The sequence below is a fragment of the Notolabrus celidotus genome, chromosome 13 (assembly GCF_009762535.1).
Source record: "Notolabrus celidotus isolate fNotCel1 chromosome 13, fNotCel1.pri, whole genome shotgun sequence".
Classification (NCBI taxonomy): Eukaryota; Metazoa; Chordata; class Actinopteri; order Labriformes; family Labridae; genus Notolabrus; species Notolabrus celidotus.
The window spans coordinates 13,915,449-13,941,290 of NC_048284.1; the positions used below are offsets into that span (position 1 = coordinate 13,915,449).

Below are 25,842 nucleotides of genomic sequence, written 5' to 3' on the forward strand. Positions count from 1 at the left end.
ACTCTAATATTTCATTTACAGCACTGCTTGGAAAAAAATACAGCAACCCCCTTACTAGCTAAGAGTTAAATGAGATCAATTTTAAATGTCTGTGCTATCGTAATCTATTTCCTGCCACTTAGATTAGTTTAGCAAAGGGACAGATACCCATGACAAATGCAACCGGCAGTTCCAAAGCTGACAAATGTTCTGTGTTTACAATATTTAGCTAAGCTAACCAGCTGCTTTCAAAAGCCTGATTTTGCAAACATATGAGAGGTGATACTCTTCTACCAAGCTCTTAGCAAGCAACCATATTAAAAAATGTGCCTGGAAAAAAATCAAACTTATCCCCAAATGTGTTGGATTTACCACATTAAGGTAAAAAGCTATCAACTTTACATGATTGATTGATCTTTTAGCCAATAATTTGAAAAGCCAACTACAAAACAAGATGTGTGTACTTTTTGTGAGTTAAAAAGTAGTAGTTTTTTGGCAAAAGGACTGACTTGTTTCTGGGTTTGGGAGCTACTGCATAAGTTTGTTTTCTATCCTCTGCACACTAGTTAATTATCTTTTACATATAGTTACATTGTGGGTACATAAATCACACTGTCCTATGACACTCCGCAAACACAAGTGGTCTATTTGCATAATGAGACACGTCTGATGAACTAAGTCAAATGTCGTTTTTGACCACAAGCATATCATCTGTTTCTTTTAAGGGTGTCATCAGCGTAAGGTAATATTTTGTGTCAGTGACACTGCAACACAACATGGATATAAATTACTAAAAAGAAAGACCCAACATTAACCCATTTGGTATGTGTTAAAAAACTAAAAGATAATCAGATTGGAAACTTTATATATTCATATATGGGTCTTTAGGGGGAATTAAAAATCTGTGGATACTTTTAAGTCTTTACACTTGTTCAAACAGCATTTTATGAATCATCCCACAACCTTTAATGCAATTCTAAGTAATTATTATCTTTTGTGTTCCCTGAATGTTTTCTCAAATTCTTACACATGTACCTGTGAATCATGTAACCATTGAACTTTTATGCTGCTTATTTGTTTAATTTTATTTTTTTCTCTGTCTGTTTTTTTCTTTTTTTTTCTGTCAGTGAAAAGCACCACATAATTTAAGTTTACTGACTTCAAAAAGTCTGAAATAAAAAAAAGAATACTTATTCCCCTTTGGGTTCTGTTTTCCCCAAAAAGAAACACTGAATGCTGGAGTTAAAGAACCAACACGTATGACCTTGCAAGGAAAAAAAGATCAATGAACATGCAATCTAGTTGTATGAAATAGTTAAACTAGTGATATATCAATCAAGACGTCCAAGTAGTGTAAATCCAAGCATAAAAAAATAATGAAAGGCTCCACAAAACTGACCAAACTTAATATTAGAAAATCTTTGGTTCACTCTTGGGTTGCTTCTCTAATCTAGTCAGGAGAACTTTATATTAGTGTGGGACTAATGAGAGTGTATTAGTGAATGCAAAAATAAAGTCAAACAAGTTTACCACACCCCGGGCAAACTGTGTCGACATAGATGTAAACATACAGTTCAGTAGAAAGTGGCTGTGCAAGGAGAGGGCAACATGTCGGAAATGTTGGATAAGGTTTGTCCTTAAGGATCAAAGCAGAACCCGTACGATAAGGTCAGTGGATCTTCGGGACACACTCGGTGTATCCTTCTCACACAAGAAAATGTTTTCTGAGGATGCATACAAGGGCAAAGTGGGGTGAAAAGGGATTTGGATTTAATACAGGCATTGTACACATGCGAGCATCAGTGTCATCCTGGGTACAAACACACCAGCTGCCTCAGATGACATCAGACCTGATCACCTCTCCCAAGCCCTGCGGCGTGGATCAGAATGAGCCAAAATGATAATGGATACAAAGATTAGAACCAAGAAGGGGGGCGTCCTGGATTCACCTATTTAGTTTCTTAATTTCATTTTTCAATCTGTGCAGGTGGATGAGAAGAAAGGCCCTGGCATAAAGCTAATCTCTTATCTTAATGCAGTTTTCCAGAGGCATTCATCTCCTGTCCCTCCCTGAAAGGTTATTTCTGGCTCTGACAGAATGAATGCATTGCATCTTATATACTTACACACCTACTGTGCTACTTCATGGCTGCATTTTCTTCCTGTCTTTATGTATGTTTCTTTGAAAAAAATGTGGGGTTGGATATCTTTAGCAGCAAGTTAGTCATACAAGCCATGATAACCCTTTTTTCCTATGGATATGAACAACATAAAACAAGATGTTTGATATGTAAAAGTAATTATTCTATATAATGACAAGTAACAAAGCAATCTTACGTCGTATGGGGGGTTTAGGCATCATTGTTGAAATGTCCTGGGACCAGTACAGCGGGACTGAACCTCGCACCTGGACGTATGACGAATAACTTCCTGCTGTGAAAGACATGACTGAGGCATCATTGACGATCTGCTCTGTCTCTACCTCATTAGCAACGTCTCCCTGGAAAATAAATAGAAAAACACAAATATTGTTCAGAGCACAATTTCCCATCATGGGCCAATCAGCATGTTTTCTGGATAACCTGATCTTGATGAGCAAATGGAGCTTCCTGGCTGCAATAGAACTAAAACTGTACACATTTCCAGCTCTGTAAAAGTTTGAAAACTTCTTTATTCAAGCCAAATCTACAATTTGAGCCTCAATCATGTTTATAATCAGATGAAAAGCATACACTGTGATTGGAAGCTCCAAAAAGAACTACTCAATTCAGGTTATTAAAAGGTGCAGTGTGTATAAGTTGGCAATTAGCTGCATTTAGCAGAATTGATTGAAATTGAAGGAAAAGAGAGAGCAGTTGTTGTTAAAGATGGAAGCGCTCAGAAAAACTGTAGTTAGAAATTAAAAAATAAATTAGATGACATTTATTAGTAGATATACATGAAGAGTTTATTTGCAAAAACAGATAACTCACTTTTAAAAATGTTTTAAAATGTTTCAAAAAACATAGTTTTTCTATTACTCGCTTTTGGTATTATCAATCAACTGAGGTTGGGTGGCTTTGACTAAGTCAAAATGACTTTACTAATCAGAGGTATCTTGAAAATGTAACTTTATTAGGAATCTACATAAAAAAAGAAATGTGCTTTTTCAAAATGTATAAAAACGGAGTTATCTGTTTTTGCAAATGAGCTCTTCACTTGGAAAATGGAAAACTGAAACATCAACTAGTCCGTGATGATGGTGCAAAGTCAACATGATGTTCAGATTGTGTGATAAATTTAAAGGAGAATTGAAGTAAACACTAAAGTCCAGTTTCCAACACCACATTTGAACTTTGTACCTCACCATAAACAAAGTGCATTCCTAAATAAAGCCCACAGAGTATTTTTATCCTGACTCATCATACACTCATCTTGAACCTAGTCACTGTAAGTAATATTCATTACACCTGTGCTCCCTGTTTTGACCAAAAAAGACCATCTGTTCTGTTTAAAACCGAGCAGAAAATGATCTTCCAGTAATATTCTATACAAGACTGCTTCCCAATAAAGGCAGGAAACTATTAAATCAGTGTTCAACCCAATCTCATGATAGCAGTCCAAACAGACAGAAGAAATCTATTTGTTCCTCTGCCCACTACACTCCCTCACAGTCCACTCATGCATACTCAAGGAAGAGGGTCAAATTAACCCCCCTTGTGATCAACCTGAGTCATCTCAGTCATCCCGGTGAACCTCAGCCCTGCCTCCACTATCTATTCTTCACTGTTGCCAAGGCAGCCGCTGTACCTCACAGTTGGCTCCTCTTTTGAGGAAGCGAGTTCCGGCAAATTTGCTGGAGCGTCTGGCAATCAGGGTGATGTAAACCGGTCGCCCGTAGATCAGGAGCTCTGGTTGGTGGGTAAAGGAATAATAATAAATATGATAATATCAGGAGCCAAAAATAATCAGACATATAATCACAGTATTATACAACAATCACACACACACATGCATCAATTAAATGTGTCCCTGGTTGAAATACCCTTTTACTACCAAACAAACAACTCTCTTAGGCGTCAAGTTTGCATCTTAAACTAGTGTAAACTAAATAATAAATGCATCCAAATTGTTTTATTGATTTTATAATAATTACATTTCATCAATATAAAAGTATGAGTCAGTGGAAAAACAGCAGTTATGGTTTAATAAAATAAAAGAAGAGGTGAAATTGTGCTGTAGTCTGAGGTGTCACTTGAGTTGGATTAAGTGAAATCTGTGTTTTGCAGGGTGCCAGTTTAGCTCAGCTTGAAAAACAGGCGCCCCATGTACAGAGGCTAAGTTCTTGAGGCATCAGCTGCTGGTTTATTTTCTGGCCTCTTCCCTCTGGTGCATGTCTACCCCACTCTCTACACCCCACATTTCCTGTATCTCAGATGTCCTATCAATTAAAGGCAAAGGCCAAAAAAAAGAATCCTGCCTGTGTTTGATTTTCTTTGTTTGTCTCAGTGTCTTTCTCTCTCTCTTTCTGGGCCCATCCTGTCACAGCAGATGGCCGTCTACCACTCAGTCTAGTTCTGATCCACGTTTCTGTCTGAAGAGAAGTTTTCTCCTCACACTTTTTCTAAGTGTTAATTTGTAGGCAAATTATGTTTGGTCTTTTTTAATGACATAAAGAATACATCCTAGAACTGGTCTTTACATAAAGTGAAATGAGATAACTTCTTCTGTAGTTAGGTGCTACACAAATAATTAGTGATTGACACATAAGTGGTGAGCAAGCCTCAAGCTATAAAAATGTGTGTGTGTTGAGTCTGTGTGTTGCAGCAGGTGTGTGGTGGATAAATGTAAACATATGTTGGAGTGGGTAAGAGATACAAAACTACCTGTGAGATCAATTGAATGGAACTGTAATTGTGAATAAATAACACAAACAGGAGCTATGAAATTAAATTAGATTTTCTTTGCTTTTGTTTGCCTTATTAAAAAAAATAGGATGAGTCATTATGTTGAAACAGCACGTACAGGTGTATTTAGAACCCTTGCACATTCATAAAAATAAAATCATAAATTTAAAAAAATTATGCTTTTGGGCTTTTTTATGCCTTCATTTGGAGAGGATGAGACAGCAGATAGAGCAACCTAGAGAGAGTGGGGAGTGACATGTGATAAAGGGGCCGCCTGCTTGAGGACTTCCGCCTCTAGACATGGGGCATGCAACCATAAGGCCAAACTGTTGCCCCTCGCTTATCCCTTTTTTTTTCTTTTTAGGAAAGGTTTTTATCAGGGCTATTTGCAGAGATGCAAATAATTAGACATTTTTATTTGCACATCTTAGTTAAGCCACTAGGAAGTCTTCCTGCTGCTACCATGATGGACAATAAATGGTCTTTAAATGACACATTTCCCTTAAAAAACACAACTCCCAGATGACTCCCAGTCATGTACATTTTGTGTAAGATAATGAACATATCACCAAACAACAGTGATTTGGAGCTCCCACCTATGAGTTAAGCATACAGGTGCAGATATTTTGACTGATAATAGCAGGTAACCGCATCACAAAAGCTGGTGGAGCACTTAGGAGTGTGGATGAAACACTGAGAAACAGTGACTTAAGGCGGATTTATACTTCTGCGTTGAATCAATGGCATACCCTACGCCGGGGGTCCACGTAGCTCCCGTACCTACGCCGAGGCCTACGCACATAGCTGACGTGCACCTCCTCCAAAATGTAACTCCCCATAGAGCCGATGTGGACCGCAAGCCCTGTGATTGGTCCACTCGGCGGCTTTGTCTTTACTGCATTCATAGCACTTCCGGGATCCCTGATATCGGCCGCACATCAGCCGTGTATTTCATCTCCTCCTCTCTATTCTTCATGTAATCATGTCTGTATGATAAACAGCAACATGTATCAGCTGTAGATTAACATAACACGCTCTGAATCACTGTGGAAAAGTAAACAGAGATCGTAACGGGACCGGAAGCAGGCGACCGGCTATCAGAGAGACCATGTCCGCGTCAGCCCCTGCTGCATAGGGGAGACGCAGAAGCATAAATCAGCCTTTAGAGGTAGGACACAGCTTCAGACCACACTAGCGCAGTGGTGCCGCATCTTTTTGAATAATAAATCTAAAACTCAACCTTATATAGCAGGGGTTCCCAAATTTTTCAGCCAGCAAACCCCCAAAATATAGGTGACAAAGACTCGCGGCCCCCACTATCCCTCAAAGTGATTTAATGTGGCTTCATTTAGCTGCTCTGCAGAAAATGTGCCTACCTATATGAGCATGTGTCTGTGTTTCCTGTGCCTTTATGAATTAACCTGCTGCTACTGATGCTTTTGATAATTCACTGTTCACTCACCCTAAACTTAGGAGTCATCTGGCAAAAAGAAAGGCAGAAAACTCATTACATTTTCTATTTTCAAGGTTTTATTTCAAGTTTAGCTACTATTTTTGTGGATATGTTTTACTATAATGGGTAAAATTTGCTATTTTTAGATAACTTTTAAAAAAAAACATTCTGGAAGACATCTCACGACCCCCCATTTGTGTCTTGCGACCCCACCCAGGGGGTCCCGACCCACTCTTTGGGAACCCCTGTTATATAGTATATCTTATTGGATTTATTTCAGGCCAAATTCAAGTTATTGCTCAGAATTGCTAAACATTGTTAATGTGGACACAAAAACTGCTTTGAAATGCAAAATAATGGAATGAAGATGAGATTAAAGATGCAACTGAAAGGGGGCACCATTGGCCTAGCGGTCCCATACACAGAGGCTATAACTCCCATCGCAGCGCTCGCAGGTTCGACTCCCGGCCTCAAAGGTTTGCTGCATGTCTTCCCCGACTCTCTACTCCTCACATTTCCTGTCTCTCTTCAGCTGTTCCATCACTGAAAAAAATACTGCTTAAAGATGCAATTGAAAGTCTGTGTGTGCACATTAAGTTGTTATTAAACAGTGTGAAGTTTAATAATAAAAAAGAACAAATAAAGAAATCCTGCATAAGCTCATTGTGTTTTTAATTCATCCACTTAAGTGTCTCTCTCTGCATCTAATCACATCCACTCCTGCTTCCTCATATTGCAACGATCCGTGCTCTCAAGTGCTCAGAAAAACATGACTGAAGGCCAAACAATTTCCAGGAATCGTCTAAACTCAAAGCACCCACACAATGTCACAGTGGCAGCATGGTGCCTGATGAGAGACAATGGTGTTTACAGCAACACTGACTGCAAAGTGCAGCTCAGTTTAAGAGCCTATACCTTTAACAGAATAACACAAAAGCTGGCACAAAAATATCCCTTAATTACAGATGAAAAATAAGATAACTTTTACACAGCTTAATGTCACGAATGCAAATGGAGACTAGCTGGTAAATGATTGAAATGTGAAACCAGAGCCTAAGGCAGACACTCACCATCATAAATCAGATTGTTTACTCTGCTCTAGTTAAGCCCAAAGCTCCTCTGCAGCAGTAACCCATGAATGATTACAACGAAAGATTCTCAGAAATTGCTCATGTTCAGCCTAAAAAAAATCCCTGGTATGCAGCATGTGTCTGGTCAAACTAATAAGATTTCAAAATAAAATAAAAATAATGTGTCTGCACACTAAAAAATAGAACTTGAATTCAATCCTAAAAGGAAAACGTGTACTTTATCTGATTGCCAGCACACAATGTTGCTGCTTTTTTCTCTGCAGATAACAGATGGAGAGATTATTGAGGTGCCAGTGTTTACATACCTGATAACCACTGCTTAATTTCCGTAATACTTGTTTCACTAAAGCCTGGACAACAAACACGAATTGCTTCAGTACTTTGGTGGTTAATCAGTCTGGCTCACAATGTATTCCACGTGCTCTGCTGAAGGCAGCACACAGCTCAACAAGTGATGCTGAAGCTGAGAGATGAGGAGGAGTGCAGAGAAAGGATGCCTTTTTGTGAGATGTCTTATACTAGTGCTAGTGATCAAATCAGTTGCTGACAGATACTTTGTTTTGACAAGAAAGTAAACACTTTTCATAGCCCTTTTTTTCAAAGTTTCCCAAAACAACATGCATCGATTAATGTGATTTCAAAGCAAACATAGGCATGCAAATTAAAACAACAGCCATATAAGTCTGTAACACACAAACTTGCTTAATGTAACAGTTTTCAAAGGATACTGGACTGGCCACAAAAGCCATGGATTATATACATGAGCCAGTCATGATGCACTGTGTCCTTGACTCGTTCCAGCAGCTTAGCGTTCCACACGTACTTGTAGTACGGTTCGTTCTGGAGGCCGTAAACCACTGTGGCGGAAGAACAGGAACACATAAAGCCACTGGATTATTTCACTGTGTCAGATCGAGTTATCAGTTACAGAGAAATGGAATAAGAGCTGAGGTGACGCAGGCTGTGTGGAGCAAGAGAATTCCTGGAAACATTTGAATTTATCTTTATCTTTTTCACGATACACGTTAATAATCACAGAACACATCAAACCAAGAGCTGTCAAGTTATTTTCTGAGAATTTTCAAAGGACTTTAATGACTTCAGTGGAACAAAAAAACATTGTACTTTACCAGATAATTGATGCTCACGACTGTGTAATTTATATTATACAATTATCTATAACTACTTTAGGTCAAAATGACCTTATACCCAATCTTCAGATAATCTTTTTAAATCTGTATGACCGTTACCATTACTTTTGATAGCATTTCAATGTTTTCCCTTCAGTAATAATAAGCTTTTAGATGTCCTGCAATAATAAAACAGAGCTCAAAGCCACAGCAACATCAAGAAAGTAGCTGAAGAGATCAAACTAATGTTAGCATGGAAAAGTGAGCTACTGCCTAACTAAAACAAAAGTCAAATTATCTTTTCTGATTTAAAAATGGATTACATCAGCTTTGGTCAATATTATCTAGATAAATCTCTTAGTAAAGCAGCAAAGCTAAATAAGGCACATTCTAAAAGGTGATGAAGATATAGTGAAAAACCTAGCTTAACTCTTACTAAAGCTAACCATCTCAAGGAGATTTTCGTTGCTGCTGATTCTGCCTTCATGTTCATATATAACAACAAGTTGGAAGAAAATATTAAAAGTAGTTTAGACTGTGGACCTCGAAGAAAACAGAGGCATTTTAAATGCATCTGCTCTTCTTAAGAAGATAAATGTAACAATCTATTTTGAGATTTGAGAATATTTACAGTCATAAAATCCTACTTATCATGTGTTAACATTTTTTAAGACTTTTGAAAGGTTGATCTTAGACATTTCAGTGCCAATTCAGGCGTGGTTTTTAGATTCATGAATTCAATGCCTTTTAATACTTTTTAAAGATCTGCAGGAACCCTGATTCAATGTTATTATTTTTTAATTTAAAAGGGACAGTGCATGTTAATTAGGGGAGTAGTATTTTGGCGAGTATTGCCAGGAATCTCACAATATGATAGACATCACGATACTTGGATCACGATACGATAGTATCACAATATATCACGATATCACAATATTGTGACATATTGAGATATTCTACACAGTTAACTACGAAAAAATAGAGATGGTGTATATTTAAATCACACAATATTACTCAAAATTGAAAGGACAAATTAAGTCAAAACTATTTGATTGAAAACAACTTTTCCACTTTATTGTTTTTGAAATACTGAAGTTGTATCCTAGTTCCAACTTGGCTAAAATGTTAATTTTTATTATTACAAAGATATCAATATTAAGAGTTGAAATATCAATATTATATTGGAGGTCAAAGTATCGCAATGTATTGCTGTATCGATATTTTTTCACACCTCTAATATTAATGAACATTTCAGCGTAGCATTTATGTTAATATGCCAGAGTTAGCCATAGATCTCTCAAATAGTTGAACTGGTCAACAAAGGTAGGTTTACTGTATATTTTATATCCTACTAGGACATTCAGTTTTGAAAACTTTTATCATTAAATGAAGTTTGACAGCTAGTCTTTCAACTTTCTAACAGGTTTTCAACTACACTGCTTTTGTGGTTATGTCTCTCTGCAAGGCAATTCAAATCTGCACTATTTGAGCGAAGCTAACCAAAAAAGCAAATTTCAAGCTATATTTTCAGCAGCTACCACAACTATTGCTCCACAACCACTACTACTTCTGCTTCTACTTGTGCTCACCTTGTGTAGGCAAACCCTCATCTTCAAAGATGTCGAAGCAATCCTGCTTGCTCTGTGTGTGCACCTCCTCCTCCTCCTCAGCGGAGGAAGCTGGAGATGACCACAGTTCATAAGGCCTCTGAAGCAGAGTCAGGTTGTACTGCAGTGAATGGCTCAGGTCATAGCTGTAGCTGCAGGGTACAACAACAGTACAATTTCAAATAAGCACAGTGTGTACTCTCCCAAACTGATTATGAAATTTTGCCATGACTACAAAAATAGATTTATAAACACTTCATCACATGTTTTATAATTGGAAACATCATGCTTTTTTTCATCTCAGGCCTGACTGTCAAATGTGGCCATAAAGTGCTGCCTTTTAATAGACTTCGAACCCATTCAAAATGTTGTGAATTTGACTCCATGAAAGACATTTTGGCCCTTTATAATTTTACTCTCATGAAAAAAAATGATTAAAATTTTTATCATACACTGTCAGTGAAATATTATTCAAGTAATTCTTGGTTAAAAACCGAGGGCCGCTTTAGAGATAGAAAAAAAGAAAACAAGGACCAAGCAGAAAAAGCTTATTCAGATATTTCTATGCCTCATCAGAGCTCTGATGCTCATGCTATGGATGGTATATCATGGGCACATAAGACTTTTACTCCTTATTAACTTTAAATCCTTAACAACAAAATACCTGATGCAACAACAGAAAAAGTATCCTCATTGGTCATTTGCGCTTTGGCAAGTAACTGACCTTGCCACCCCATACCAATAATACAGTGCAAACTGCATATGTTTGAGGGATGTGTGTGATTAAGTTAAATAATACCTTCAACCAAGAGGGCAGGTGTAGCAAACTTCTCCACGTCTTGTGGATTATTTATTAACTATTTATGGATCTTTTGATCTTGTTTTTTACTCACGGCCCATTCCAACTTTTTTATTTATCTTGTTTTTTATTGAATAATTGTTGATTATATTTCTACCTTGTTCTGTTGATCTTGTTTTTTGTTGATCTTGTTCTTACTGATTGCTCATTTCTTGTGTTTAATGAGGGTGACCTTTTTACTACGGAGTATTTTGTCACTTTGTTTGTCTTGTCTTGTCTTCTCCACATCTTGTGGAGACATTTATTAACTATTTATGGATCTTTTGATCTTGTTTTTTACTGATGGCCCATTCTAACTTTTTTATTTATCATGTTTTTATTGACTAATGGTTGATTATATTTCTATTTATATATATTTTTATTTATCATACTTTTATTGACTAATGGTTGATTATATTTTTCTACCTTGTTCTTATTGATCTTGTTTTTTGTTGATCTTGTTCTTACTGATTGCTCATTTCTTGTGTTTAATGAGGGTGACCTTTTTACTACTGAGTATTTTGTCACTTTGTTTGTCTTGTCTTGTCCTTCTCCACATCTTGTGGAGACATTTATTGACTATTTATGGATCTTTTGATCTTGTTTTTTACTGATGGCCCATTCTAACTTTTTTATTTATCATGTTTTTATTGACTAATGGTTGATTATATTTCTATTTATATATATTTTTATTTATCATGTTTTTATTGACTAATGGTTGATTATATTTCTATTTATATATATTTTTATTTATCATGTTTTTATTGACTAATGGTTGATTATATTTCTATTTATATATATTTTTATTTATTATGTTTTTATTGACTAAGGTTGATTATATTTCTATTTATATATATTTTTACTTATCATACTTTTATTGACTAATGGTTGATTATATTTTTCTACCTTGTTCTTATTGATCTTGTTTTTTGTTGATCTTGTTCTTACTGATTGCTCATTTCTTGTGTTTAATGAGGGTGACCTTTTTACTACTGAGTATTTTGTCACTTTGTTTGTCTTGTCTTGTCCTTCTCCACATCTTGTGGAGACATTTATTGACTATTTATGGATCTTTTGATCTTGTTTTTTACTGATGGCCCATTCTAACTTTTTTATTTATCATGTTTTTATTGACTAATGGTTGATTATATTTCTATTTATATATATTTTTATTTATCATGTTTTTATTGACTAATGGTTGATTATATTTCTATTTATATATTTTTTTATTTATCATGTTTTTATTGACTAATGGTTGATTATATTTCTATTTATATATATTTTTATTTATCATGTTTTTATTGACTAATGGTTGATTATATTTCTATTTATATATTTTTTTATTTAACATGTTTTTATTGACTAATGGTTGATTATATTTCTACCTTGTTCTTATTGATCTTGTTTTTTATTAACCCTGTTCTTACTGATTGCTCATTTCTTGTGTTTAATGAGGGTTACCTTTTAACTCCTGAGCATTTTGTCACTTTGTTTGTCTTGTCCTGTGCCGTTTGTCAGTTGTTGTAAAAAAGGAGGCTGACTCACTGCAAACAAAATCTACCTACAGGTAAAAATAAAATAACCCTGGCCTTGACGTTGACCTTGGATAAATCTTATGTATATTTGTAATTAAGTGATTTTTAAAAAAAATCAGGCATCTTTCTTCGAACGAGAATTGGACTGCATCTTACCTGAAGTAGAAGTTGCTGGATAGGTCCACATTTTGGAAGATGCGAACATATCTAGAAGATGAAAATCGTATTATGTCCAACACTTTAAAAAGTATCAACTCTAAAGGCAAATAACATGCATGCTTTACCATTTACTGTGTTACAAACTCATATGAATAAAAATGTAACTTAATAAACTCGTGCTTCGGTGACTTTGTTTGTTTTGCCACCTTAAATGTTAAAACTTAACATTTTAAATAATCTTATAATTAACATTTCTTAAATATTTTTGGAGTTTTCTAACTCTTGGCTTAGACAAAATATAAAAATAAAATTCTGTAGTTATGGATGTTTGTATGATGTTTTTTATTTGGGCATCTGACCAACATCCTCCATTGCCATCAGATCAATGCAAATTGATGCCTTCCTAAAAGCCCCTGCAAAAGCTCATCTTCATCTCTAACTTTTGAAAAATGTCTTCAGGCTCATTCTTACGAGCTACTAATGGAGATCAAAAGTACCTTGCTTCATCAGGGTGTGTGACCCTGACCGAGTCATTGGGGATGTAGATCATGCTTGTATCCTCAATTTTGTAGATGGAGTGGCCCCCGATGTCAGCCATCTTTCTACGCTTGGTGATCAACACGATGTAGTACCCCTCCAGGAAACGCACAAACCCTGTCGAGAAGAAAAAGAAGCAAGTTTCAAACCCTTCAGAGTACACTAATAGAACAGTTTTCCTCCAACGAAGATTATTTTTATGTTTTATCTCCTGTGACACAACCTGAATCACATAATTCTGATAACAAGTATTTTGAGAAGTGGGTCAAACTTGAACAGCTCATTGTGGAGGAGGATCACAAGTGTTAGATTGTCAATCACCATGCCGCCTATAAATGATCATCTATTTAGGCCTACATACGCTAAATCTGACCCACAAAAGGTTATGCAGCATAGTCAATTATTTTTGCTTTTGATGAGATGCAATCCCATCCGTGACATTCATAGCACAATGTCTGCATGTTCATAATGGTCTGAATACTTGTGTAATATTTACCTGAGCAAGGCCAGTGACTTATTTCAGTTTGCTAAAGACATTCAATATAGTAATACTTTAACCATTATGTTTAAGATGCTGTCAGAGATTCAATTTTGCAACTACATAAGATGTTCTTGTAGATTCAAGCAGTGCGATACACAGCAAGGTTATTATCGTTGATGAAAACTAACAAAATAACAAAAACGAGAGATAAAAAAACATTTTCATTAACTGAATTCAAAATAAAAAAAGGGCTTTACAAAAAAATTATAACTATCTGTAACTGTATTGGGAGTTTACAAAACTAACTAAAATGAACTAAAATTACAGAGAACATGTCGTTAGTTTTCGTCTTTGTCAATCCATCTCATACATAAACTAAGTATTATATGTTTTATGTACTGTTGTTGTTATGATCATTTTCTCTGTTAAATACAATATAACTCTGAGTGACACATTGTATTGTTTTATGGGGGTGGTTGTTCATCTGTCCTAGGTGATTACATTTTGAGAATAGTATGATGTTTTGAGTTTTTATTACACAATGCTTTTTGTGACCTTTTTGAATCTCGCCCCTGACAACTAACCAGTATTACAAAAAAGACTAAAACTAATACTGAAACTAATACTGAAACTAATACAAACCAAACTAAAAGGAAGCATTTTCAAAAATAAAAACTAAACTACACCAGCAAACTCGCTTTAAAAACTAATTAAAACCCAACCGAAATTGAAAACAAAAGGTCAAAACAAAATAAAAATAAAAACTAATGAAAAATACAAAACTATAATAACCTTAATACACAGTGCCTGAACTTACTGTAAGTTGACTCTTTTGAGAAAGCAACATTGTTATAAGTTTCCATATTAAAATTCCATGCTAAAAACTAAGATGAACAGTCTCATGCACAGCCTGAACACAGATTGCACAGTTAAAAAAAAGAGCCACCAAGCAGCATAACAAGGAGAACTATTTATCCTGCATACTGATTGAAAAGTGTTTTATGCAGTTCTTTAGAGCGCTGTCTTAAATTTAATTTAACAAACTCACACCAGCTAGAGAGCTACATCTAAGATTGGAAGATAAATGTCCAGGCTGCAGCACAAACTGGGTTCATGGAGTTTGAAAGATGTGGGTGTTAGCCAGGGTGTGGGGATGTAATGCTGCTCTCATATCACATCAAATGGATTGCAGAGACAGGATATCAGTCTGAATGCTAAATTACTCGGGGGTTGTTGTTTCACTTTTAAAGGCTGCCTGGTGTTTTTTCCCAATGACAGAAAACAGGGAACAATTTCATCTTTGTTGTCATAAATTCACAGTTTATCTCTGAAGACTTATTGCAGACAAAAAAAGTATTACAACAATATACACCTGTCTGTTTTTTCAACTTTATACATTGAGCCACAAAGTTTTTGTGTTTATTTAAATTTCACACATGAAACAACCTCCTGCACATTTTTCCTGGTTTCTACTCATACATTCTACGAAATAAATTCAGAATCATTTCATGAAATGTGAAAACGCTCTCTCCTTTGAATGCTCTAGCTGGCTAAACTTCAGTTGAAACAGTGAGTAGTTATTCTACATTCATTTGAGTTTTGTACAGTGAGTTAGAGATGGTGCTTCCAATTCTTTTGAATTCAGGATTTGGGGGACATTAAACTCAGGGTTTGGGAGACTTCTAATAAAATCAGAGTATTGAAGACACACTTTAACAGAATAAATGTTATGATCTGTCCCATCAACCTCATGTACCATAGATGAGATAATTCCTCTTATAAATATTCAGCTTGTGAATCATTATTGTTCCAATGTAAAAAAGCCACATTTGGTGTGGTCAATGTAAAATGATAAGACCCTCAGCTCTGATATAATTTATATAATGACCCCTATAAACTATTGGGCTATTTACATACTAAACCTAATATTATTTCACATGTAACTTTGCTATGTTAGTTCATTGTGCCTTCTTTCCAGCCAGAAATGGGTCAAACTAAAAAAAACTACAGATAAAGGAGAACAAAAACACAAGATGAGGGTACTCATAATGTACAGTTATAAAAAAAAGTGCCTGGCACAGAATATGCTGTACCCTTCATGGCTGCATAACCCTTTTATTCCATATCACACACTGACCTTGGCAAAAAAAAGCAGTTTGTGAACAAAGCTAGCATTAGCCCACTGTGGAAAATTAAAGTGTTACACTTTTTCAAGCAGGCATCAAAGTCAGAACCAGTCCATGTCAGTGTGACCGACCTGTGTACAGTCTCAACAATAAAGGGGAATTACCCTCACTATATTACTATTATATCCAAGGAGGCCTTTGCCATAATTAGTTAAAAGATTGCTAGTCTCTTTTTGCAAGACATGGACACACAGCCACACACACACACACACACACACACACACACACACACACACACACACACACACACACACACACACACACACACACACACACACACACACACACACACACACACACACACACACACACACACACACACACACACACACACACACACACACACACACACACAGCATGAAAAGAAAAGTAGATAATAACACTGCTACAAATCTCTAAATTGACAGCGTGGCCAAATGGATGTTACTGAGAGTAGGCCAGTCGGTCAGTCAGTCAGCAAGTTCAAACTTGTATAGTTGTATAGTTGTATATGTTGAATAGTGCAGCTTTTCATATAATTTAGAGACATCCAAGGTCTTAAGATACTACATTAATGTAACAATATTACCCAGTTGTGTTAAATACTTGATTCTGATTGGTCCAAACCCAATAACAACAATGATTAATTCAAAACCGCACCTAAAAAAACCTTTTCAACCTAACAAAATGTCTAATGCTAAAATTCAAGCACTTCCTAGATAACATCATGCTAGCTAATGTTACAAGTAAGGGATAATGTATGGTTAGCAGGTTGTTATGGGGACAAGTATCCCGACAGGTTGAGACAAGACACCGACGCAAAGCCACCAGCTACTAACTTCAAATACAGACACGCTGTCAAAAACATTGATTAAAATATTATTTTATTGATTAAAAATGATTTATGTTTACATTTTTAAAAATATAATCCCAGTGATTCCATGTCAGTTAGCTTTCCATGGTGATGGATTCTTATCTGCCTGTTAAATGTGACAGAACTCTTTATAGTGGATTGTTTTGACATGAATGCATGCGATCAGTTTGACTCTGGTGTGAAAAACAACTTTATCAACAGCATTTAATTTGTATTTCACTGCAACATCAAATAGGGCACTATTTCCAAATTGAGCATAGTCATTCATAAAATGTATTATTTGCAAAACCGCTTGGAACAGACAACCTCCGTCTGTTGTCAATTGTTCAGCGAGCGATCACGTACATTTGCATGCTAATAAAAGCGCGGCCAGGAGGAAAACAATGGACAGGTGGTTGAAATGCTTCTTGTTTGACAGAAAGAAATCGATGTGCTCCTCGGGCCATCAAAGGTACTAGCTGCCTCAATCTTTAATTATTTCTGAAAAATATTGCACTACAAAAGTATAGAATTTGTTTCATCATTCAATTCAATGTTATTATGACACTGTAAACCCACATGCATACATTTATTTGATGTTACTTCCCATATTATGTCCTGAAAATTTTTCACGGCCATACAAGGGGTCACTTGGCTGAAATTGTTTTTGAAAGGGGGTACACAAGCCAATAAAAGTTTGATAACCCCTGTTTTAAGCCATGTGATTGTCTTATATAAAGGAGGGAATTGGAATGAGAACACAGGATTAGCTTGTGGTTAGTGGTCACTGTCACTTGCAAGCAGATTGCACGGTACACTTCAAGGAAGAATAAGTGTATGATCAACAAAAAACTGAAGTGTGCCATCGTTATCTTACCAATGTGCCGTTCTATGATAGACAAATCATCTGTATTTAAAGTACTAATCTTTAGCGTAGCTAGAAGGACAAGTCACAGAATGTGCTTACATCATCAGGGCAACTTCGGCCATATTCAACCTCTGCTCCTTTGTGCAAGAATGGAAACGATAGAAATGTAGGTCAGGATCTGAGAGTTGTTCATGCAGTACATGCCTGGAACTCAGAGTCCAGCCACACCAATTACTTTTCACACAGGACCTGCAGCCGCAGCTCATGAGGAGGATGTTCACAGTCGGTTTGACGTGATCTCTTACACAAACATGTCACGTAACAGCGCCTTTGTATATGGAGTGGATTGATAGAACAAGGGGGCCTGATAAAATGGTGTACCGTAGTCTGTGTCTTGGGTTAAATAAAGCCCAGGTAAGGACACTACATATGTCTTGAGATGAAATCAGGTCTGTAGGGCAGAAGAACGTGGCTTTCTTTCTCCTTCAAGGTGAATACCACATGTATTTATTATTTAGCAGTTTGAAACTTGTTTGTTCACAGTTTGTAGTAATATTTCTTGCTCTGATTTTTCAAAAGTAATATAGTGACGCATTTAAAAAGTGTTTAGAAACTTGGTATACTTCACATATCAGAATACACAGGCATACACATTTGAACCCCCACCCCCCCGAATGTGATGCCATATTTTTTTTTTTACAATATTGAATAAGAGATTGTATATTTTAACAAAAAGGAATAAGAGAGAGGTAATGGTGGACTGTAATAAAACTAGGTTAAACGTAACATTCATGTTACACGTTCAGCTGAAGGTCGCCAGTTTACAGGGTCACTCTTATAACTATAACACCGGGAGCTAAGAGAGACGCGTTCACACTATTAGGCTAAGCAGAGACGAATGTTAAGGAGTTGTGTGTGATGTTATTGGGGACAGCGGCTGAAATAAAAAAACTGTGGGTACTCTACCACAGAAACGTTTGCAGGCCTTGCCCCCTTAAGCTTCTGGACCTTTGGAAAGTACAGCCCCACAAGTAGGGGAAGATTAACAACCCCAGAACTAAATTTAGACCCTTAGTTCCTACTGTCTAAAGGTGCATTTCGAGCACAATCGACCTGGGTAGATTGTGCAAATCAGGTCAGTGAGGTATGGGGGGAAAAAACTTATATTAAATAATATTTTGAAATCTTAACAAAAAACTAAACTAGGATGCATTTCCAGGAACTCCCTGTGTTTCAACAACTGTGTACACTCCACAAACACAGTTACATTCAGCCGAAAGTCCCAGGACCTTTGAAAAGTACTACCCCCCAAGCAGGGGCTTTTCAGGGGGAGATTAACTACCCCTGAACTAAATTTAGACCCTGGTTCCTCCAGTCGTAAAGTTCCTAGTTCCGGGGTAAAGTTCCTGCGGTCGAAAAACGCCTTATATGTGCAGAGTTCCTCAAAAGGTCTCTAGTTCCTGGGGAAAGTTCCTAAGGGGAACTTTAAAGTTACTAGGGAAAATTAATAACTTTAACTTAATCTACAAAATAGCTATTACTGAACAACTGAACTTGTAGGTTATAGGCCAACTTAAGTATGTGTGATACAAAACAAGGTTTCAAACTTTCACTTTTGTTGGATAACAGCTATTAATAATATGAAACCAAAAATAAATTAACACAATGTCTCATTGCAAAGATTTTTTGTATATAAGTAATTTTGGGGCATTTTTGCCCCTATTGAATAGGACAGCTGAAGAGAGACATGAAACTTGGGGTGTAGAGAGTGTGGGATGATTTGCAGCAAATGGCCGTGTGGCAGAGGTCAAACCAGCAACCTCTGCAACAAGGACAATAACATCTTTATATATAATATAAGTGTTTAAAAATTATTTGGCGGGGTGTCGTTGCCCTTGTGCTTTGATTGTGCACCCCACCAAATCATTTTTGAACACTTATATTTTAAGCCTCTGGAAATATGTCTGGCAATAGGAAAAATCATGTATGCTGTCACAGTTATGAGTCTCTCTCGGCATCCACAAACTTCTGAGTGGAAATAAATGTTGAAAACTTTTTGAAAAGGTGGTTCACAAAGAGCTCATTTTGCTGTCTGGACCATTTCTCAAAACTGTGGAGGTGAACCTAGTTTTGATTAACATCTCCCAGGCTCTGCTGACAACAATGGAGCATGAGACATCAGTGTATCGCAGCCCTTCACTGTGTGTTTGGGTCGTCTGAGTCAGACTACTTTCTGTTATATTTCAGACGCTTATCAAAATGTCCATTACACCCTAAATTACATAGTCAGAAGACGGTAAGTGGATACGGGTTTTTCAGAGCTGTTTAAAAAGACAAAAAGGACAGAAAGGAAGTGTGTCTTACTTTAACTTGTTTAAAAAAAAACAATGGCTGATGTAGAACTTTACAAGACTAGCTGTGCCACTTCTTCCCACAGGGCTCATCAAATCAACTCAAAATTACAAGTTCTTTATAGCAGCTCTAAATACGAAGAAATAGTTCTGAGGCAGATATGATGACTGTGCAGCCAGGGGTGTCACCAGGAATTCTGGGCCCCCTGATAAGATATCCCAGCCCCTTCACCACAGCCAACCCTACAAAATATAAAATTGCTGCTATAATACTGGTTTATTTGCATTAAACAAAAATATATGCTTAAAACTATCCTGGTTAACTGATTCAAATCTAAGCTACAGATCAATATTATTCATTTTACAGTTTCTCCAAATGTAACTGCACATTATTGACCTTGAGACTCTCCACCTCTTTAAACAAGAGTATTTGAAGCCAAGTGACTTGTAGAATAACAACAAGGGGGCATTATTTATTATTATTATTTTTGGTATAATCTAACCTCATTAAGTAAAATAAAACTCTAAAAACCAACAGTTTACTTTCAATCAGATTCGGCCACACTTGATGCTCTGTGAGTATGACAATTCCCCACTTTAGGCATGAGGCACGCATCTCACGGAGCCGAGACTCCCCTTTTTTCCAGAAAGGAATTCTGAATGTATGTTTATTTATTCAGACAATTTTAGTTATCTTATTGCAGTTATAACAAAACAAAAGAAAAGCGTAGTAGAACACACATTTTATTTCAGGCCCATTAAGGGCCCCCCTCCCCACTTGGGCCCTGGGTAGTCAGTCCCACTTTTCCCACACTACGACACCCTTGTGTGCAGCTAAGGAGACAATGCTAAAACAGGGTACAATCATATCTGAATATGATTATAGTTCTACACACATAGAGCTTGCACATAGAACACTGGACAGTTGGCTTTGGTCGACCTCCTTTTGAGTGTTCTTCAAGTAACAGTTTCTCAACACCTTATTGTCCACTAAAGTAAGAAGATAGTAAAACACATGTTAAAAGCTTCTTGCTGCTTTTGAAGATGCCACTTAAGGTCATTAATAAAATCTGAGACCGGAACATTACACACACACATAAAGGTAGTAGTCACTACGTTATCGTGAATTACATCAAACTTCAAGGTGGTCCTTTTATTTTGTGTTTTTTTTCCATCCAGAGCATTTAAAGCAAGATGCAAAACTAGGTCAAAAAATAACACAGCTTCAGAAGTCATGCTTTGGAGACAAGGACTTTAACAATAGTTGTTGCTGTGGCAGTGAGGAAGAGAGTGCAGGGACCGTACTCACCAACGATGCCAAAGGCTGAGATGGCTCTGGACAGGCCTGAGGAGCCCTTTTGGCCAATCTTGGTGCGGTTGCCCAGGTCCAGACGGCCCAGCAACTCTCGGACCTCTTGTTGGTTGTAGACATGCTAAAGACAAAATTAGCGAGAGCATGTTTGTGGTTATTTATTTGTGAGGATAATTACAACCTGGTTCTTTTTAACTTTCAAACCAAAGGAGAACGTAAAGAATGATGTATCGACTCTTGAATGGGTGAAACTGGTGAAATTAAATTCTTCTCAGCGAAATAAAAAGTAATTTACTAGCATGTCTAATCAAAGGCCCACATTTTCAACAAAAGGGTATTAATTGATCCTCTGTTGGGCAATGCAGACATGTTGTTCTCACAGTGATTTAGCGATACTAATGAATGAACTGTTCTTTTAACACTCAGCTGAATTGAAAGGTTGCAAAGACACCAATAACCTATCCATGTAGTCTGCACTGGAGGCTTCCTTATCCCTCTTATAAATTCCACAATACTATCTAATGGGTGCGACAGAGAAGTTACATAATACTGGGTTATCAGAATCAGAATCAGGATTAATACAGCGGTATTAATGTATGAAGTTATTTTACTGAGGGATGAAATGAATTATCCTGCGAAATCCAATAAGTCATAGAGACAGAATAAAATTGCCAATTATCTGACTCCTTCAGCTCACCAGAAAAAATCTTATGAATCTCATAATTTAGAGAGGTTTTAAGCAGTCTTTAAAGCCATTATGTGTGCGAGGGTTCTTTTTATTTGAGCTGAAAGAAAATGAAATGTGAGGCTGTATTCCAGCTTCAAATCTGCTCACCTACACTGCTTCAACACATTCTCAAGCATCTTCCACCCTCATTTTAAATATACTACTGTGCCAATCATAAGGGAGAAAAAACACAGTTACACATGATGGCTAATATAATCTTAGAAGAAACGAGAGATTGAGGTGATGGATATTTGATCATGGGTGCTTCATAATAACAAACACATAATCATAATCACCCACAACATGAACAAACAAATCAAGTCCCCGCTCATAGATCCTGGTAATGAGCAGTGGTGAAGAAAAGGAGGTGCACTCGGCCGCACTCATCAGCTAAGCTGTCACCCACAATACACTTGGGACAAGCTGAGTGATTGTACAATTTACCCCCAAGCGCACTGTACTGTATTACATAAGTGTATACTACATTAGCACTGTACTAGCTCTAGTCAGAACTGGGCACTTGCCTTATCGTCAATTATCACTAGGTCCTTGGGTTCCGTGCGGTCAATCTTCAGGACTCGGTGTTTGGACTGCGCCTGATTGGTCCCAACCAAAAAATACCTCTGGAAATAAAAAAACAGAAGCATGAAGGCTGCAAACATGATTACAGGGATGGTGTGTGCCATGTAGCATAAATAGCTGCTTCCGGGAAATGTTCAATAATGACCCTTTCACTTGTGATTGCATAATATTTTATGGATGACTTATGATGCATCTTATAAAAGCTGTTGTTTTTTCACATTTCAATAAACATAGACACTCTTTGTTATTGGAAGCCAGCTTTGAAGAACAGTTCAATTTTTAAAGTCCCATTCTCACAAGATTTTTTCTACGATGTGCAACATGTTTCCCCTCGAATGAGCCTCCAGTGAAGAAATAAAGACATGCAACATTTCATATAAAATCATTTGAAGGAGGACACAATGTGAATCATATAGTGGTGATCAATAATATAGACGGACACTGATTGGCCTTGCAGTCTAAGTGCACGCTGCATGTACAGATCCTCACTCTCCTTCTCACATTTCCTGTCTCTCTTCAGCTCTCCTATCTAGTAAAGGGAAAACACCAGGATAAAATAGCTTATAATAACAATAATAAGATACACTGGAGTACATGTAACACAGCATATAACACATTCATATGTGTTCCTTCTTGATCTTTCTGTCTTCCTCAAAAAGAATTGTTTAGTCCTAAAGTCATTATTTCTCTCACACCTGGTTTTGTGAAATGTCCAAAGATTTTCTCTCCACTGAGGAACATTAAAGTGGAACACCATGTATCAGTACAGTCTGCAACCATTAGAGAAATGTTGTCCTGTTCCACATTTTAAGCATTTATGGAGCGGTCTTTGTCCATCCATGATAGTTAAGACAGTCCGTTTCTCCACAGCTCAGTATGACCGGTTGATAAAAGTAAACATGGAAGAGATATCTCAACTGTGATATAAGTTTTCCTTCCTTACATTCTTGATCTTCATGAAAACTGATGACAGATCAAAACTGGGGGATCCAAGTCATTGTAAACATTAAACCAACACTGACTGAACAAAACAACATGTCAACTTGTGAATTCAGAGTGCATATCTAAATAAAAACAACAAACTGAACAAAAATACCATAAAAAGAATGAAAATGCTTTAGTCGTACAGCTTATGGTTTTTACCTTTGTGTATCCTATTATATCTCTTTATTGACTTAACAGAATTCATGGGATCATGATGTAAATAATCTTCTGCTGCCATCTAGTGTTTACTGATGAGAAATCAGAATCCTAACATTGCTCCTTCTTCAGTCTTATGTTGAAGCCTGTGAACCTGTTAAAATTTGAAATCATGGATTCATTATGACTATGTTTAACTTTGGAGCGATAAGGATAGGCATCACTTTAGATTTCTGCAAAAATAAGAAATCTTTCAAAGACGAGAGGGCAGCTTTCAGCATTTTTTTCAAAAAGGGAAGGACTGAGGTTTTTAGTTCCTAAAATGTGCATTACTGTGGTCCTTCTATCAATCGGAAAGGTTCAGCATTGCGGGCCCTGCACCCCATAGTTCCTGGAGCTTTGAAAATTACTCTTTCAGAGGGAAATTAACTACCCCAGAACTAAATTTAGACCCTGGTTCCTGCAGTCCAAAGCACATAGTTCCTCAAAAAGTCCCTAGTTCCTGGGGAAAGGTCCTGCGGTCTCAAAGCACATTGAGAGTCATGACAACAAAGGGGCAAACAAAAACAAGGAAGTTATCTCCCAGTTTGAATAAAGAGAAGCTAAGATAAAGACATAAAGTGCTTAGTTTACTTTTCTTGGCTTTTTTAAACATTAGGAGAACCAAACTGCATCTTTGACATGATGGCAAATATATTGTTAGATCCAATTGCCTCCTACTGAACTCCTCCAAGACAAAGGAAATGATAGTAGATTTCTGAAGATCCAAGCTCTGCCATCAGCTAGTTAACATTCGAGGGGTGGACATCGAGGTGGTGCCAACCTACAAATATCTAGGTGTACACCTGATCAACAAGTTGGACTGGTCCCTTAACACAGATGCACTCTACTGGAAGGGGCAGATCCGCTACTTTTTCTTAAGGAGGCTCAGAACCTTAGACATCTGCAGTAAGATGCTGCAGATTTTTCATCAGTCTGTGGTGGCAAGTGTGTTATTCTATGCTGCAGTCTGCTGGGGAAGCAGTATAAAACACAAGGATGCGAGGCAACTGGACAAACTAGTGGAAAAAGCTGGCACTGTGATTGGAACCAGGTTGGACTCACTGGGGGCTGTGGGGGAGAGATGCACACAGAAGAAGCTAGAGAACATTCTAAATTACACAGATCATCCACTTCACAACTTCTCTGTGGACCAGAGAAACAGCAGCAGTGGACGGCTCATCTCTCTGCTCTGCAGGACTGAGAGACACAGAAAATCGTTCATCCCTGCAGCCTTTAGGCTTCATAACTCTCTAGCCAATGGGAGATGAGCTGACAGACACCTGAATTACTTGTTTTATGTGATTTTTTTTATCATTTTGTCTGCCAAACACCTGGATTTCCCCCTTTAAGGATGAATAAAGTACATTCTATTCTATTCTAAAGTGCTAAATTTACTTTTCTTGGCTTTTTTAAAACATTAGGAGAACCAAACTGCGTCTTTGACATGATGGCAAATATATTGTTAGATCCATGCTTCTTCTTGCAGATGCTAGTAGCCACGAACACAGGAATGTAAGGGCATGATCATACAGTTATACAGCAGCATAGTTATCGGTAGACTTACGGCTCTGGTTTCATACAGAACCATCCTCTGGATCCCACTGATGAGAGCTGCTGCTTGAGGCATGTTTATCCCTGTGATGTTCTTCTCCACACAGTCACAATCCAGAGGAGACAACAGCTGAGCTGCAATAAGTATTGAGAACAAATGAATATGTAACACTGCAACCTCATATCTCACAACACAAAACACATAAAGTGTACAAAGTTAATGATATCAGATGGAAATATGTACATCTTACTTTGGTCCACAGCATAACAGGTTCAATGTTACTCACCATAGATTTAGAGAGCTAGCCTCGTGAGTCTTAAATCACCAACACATCTCAACTGTCAGTTATAAAAAATAAACACTTATTTAAACGTTTTTAACTTATAAAACAAGCCAACAACACTTCCTAGTAATTGCAGCTAGCATAGTAGACTGCAACATGAATTTGTTTTAGTCATGTGACTGTCATGTAGCTTCAGAGATCCCGTGTCAACTGATACGGTGGCTCGCAGAGTCAAAAAAGGCGCACTGAAGAGGCGATTCAAAATAGACGG

The 25,842-nt window shown here is 37.0% G+C and overlaps 1 protein-coding gene across 2 annotated transcripts in view; it reads right to left on the reverse strand.

The window, feature by feature from the left end:
- fig4a (FIG4 phosphoinositide 5-phosphatase a) overlaps positions 1-25,829 on the reverse strand; it is an 80,945-nt gene extending 55,116 nt beyond the window's left edge. The window contains exons 1-10 of one of the 2 annotated variants that reach the window (XM_034699416.1): positions 25,575-25,826; positions 25,301-25,422; positions 22,497-22,595; positions 21,243-21,366; positions 13,176-13,332; positions 12,676-12,726; positions 10,129-10,298; positions 8,138-8,266; positions 3,769-3,869; positions 2,317-2,479 (exon numbers count right to left, since the gene is read on the reverse strand). In XM_034699416.1, coding sequence (XP_034555307.1) covers positions 2,317-2,479; positions 3,769-3,869; positions 8,138-8,266; positions 10,129-10,298; positions 12,676-12,726; positions 13,176-13,332; positions 21,243-21,366; positions 22,497-22,595; positions 25,301-25,363 — 1,057 coding nt within the window. In that variant the 5' untranslated portion in view covers positions 25,364-25,422; positions 25,575-25,826. Of the gene's footprint in view, positions 1-2,316; positions 2,480-3,768; positions 3,870-8,137; positions 8,267-10,128; positions 10,299-12,675; positions 12,727-13,175; positions 13,333-21,242; positions 21,367-22,496; positions 22,596-25,300; positions 25,423-25,574 lie in introns of both variants that reach the window. The other variant, XM_034699417.1, reaches the window with a different exon arrangement.
- Between the last annotated feature and the right edge of the window lie 13 nt (positions 25,830-25,842).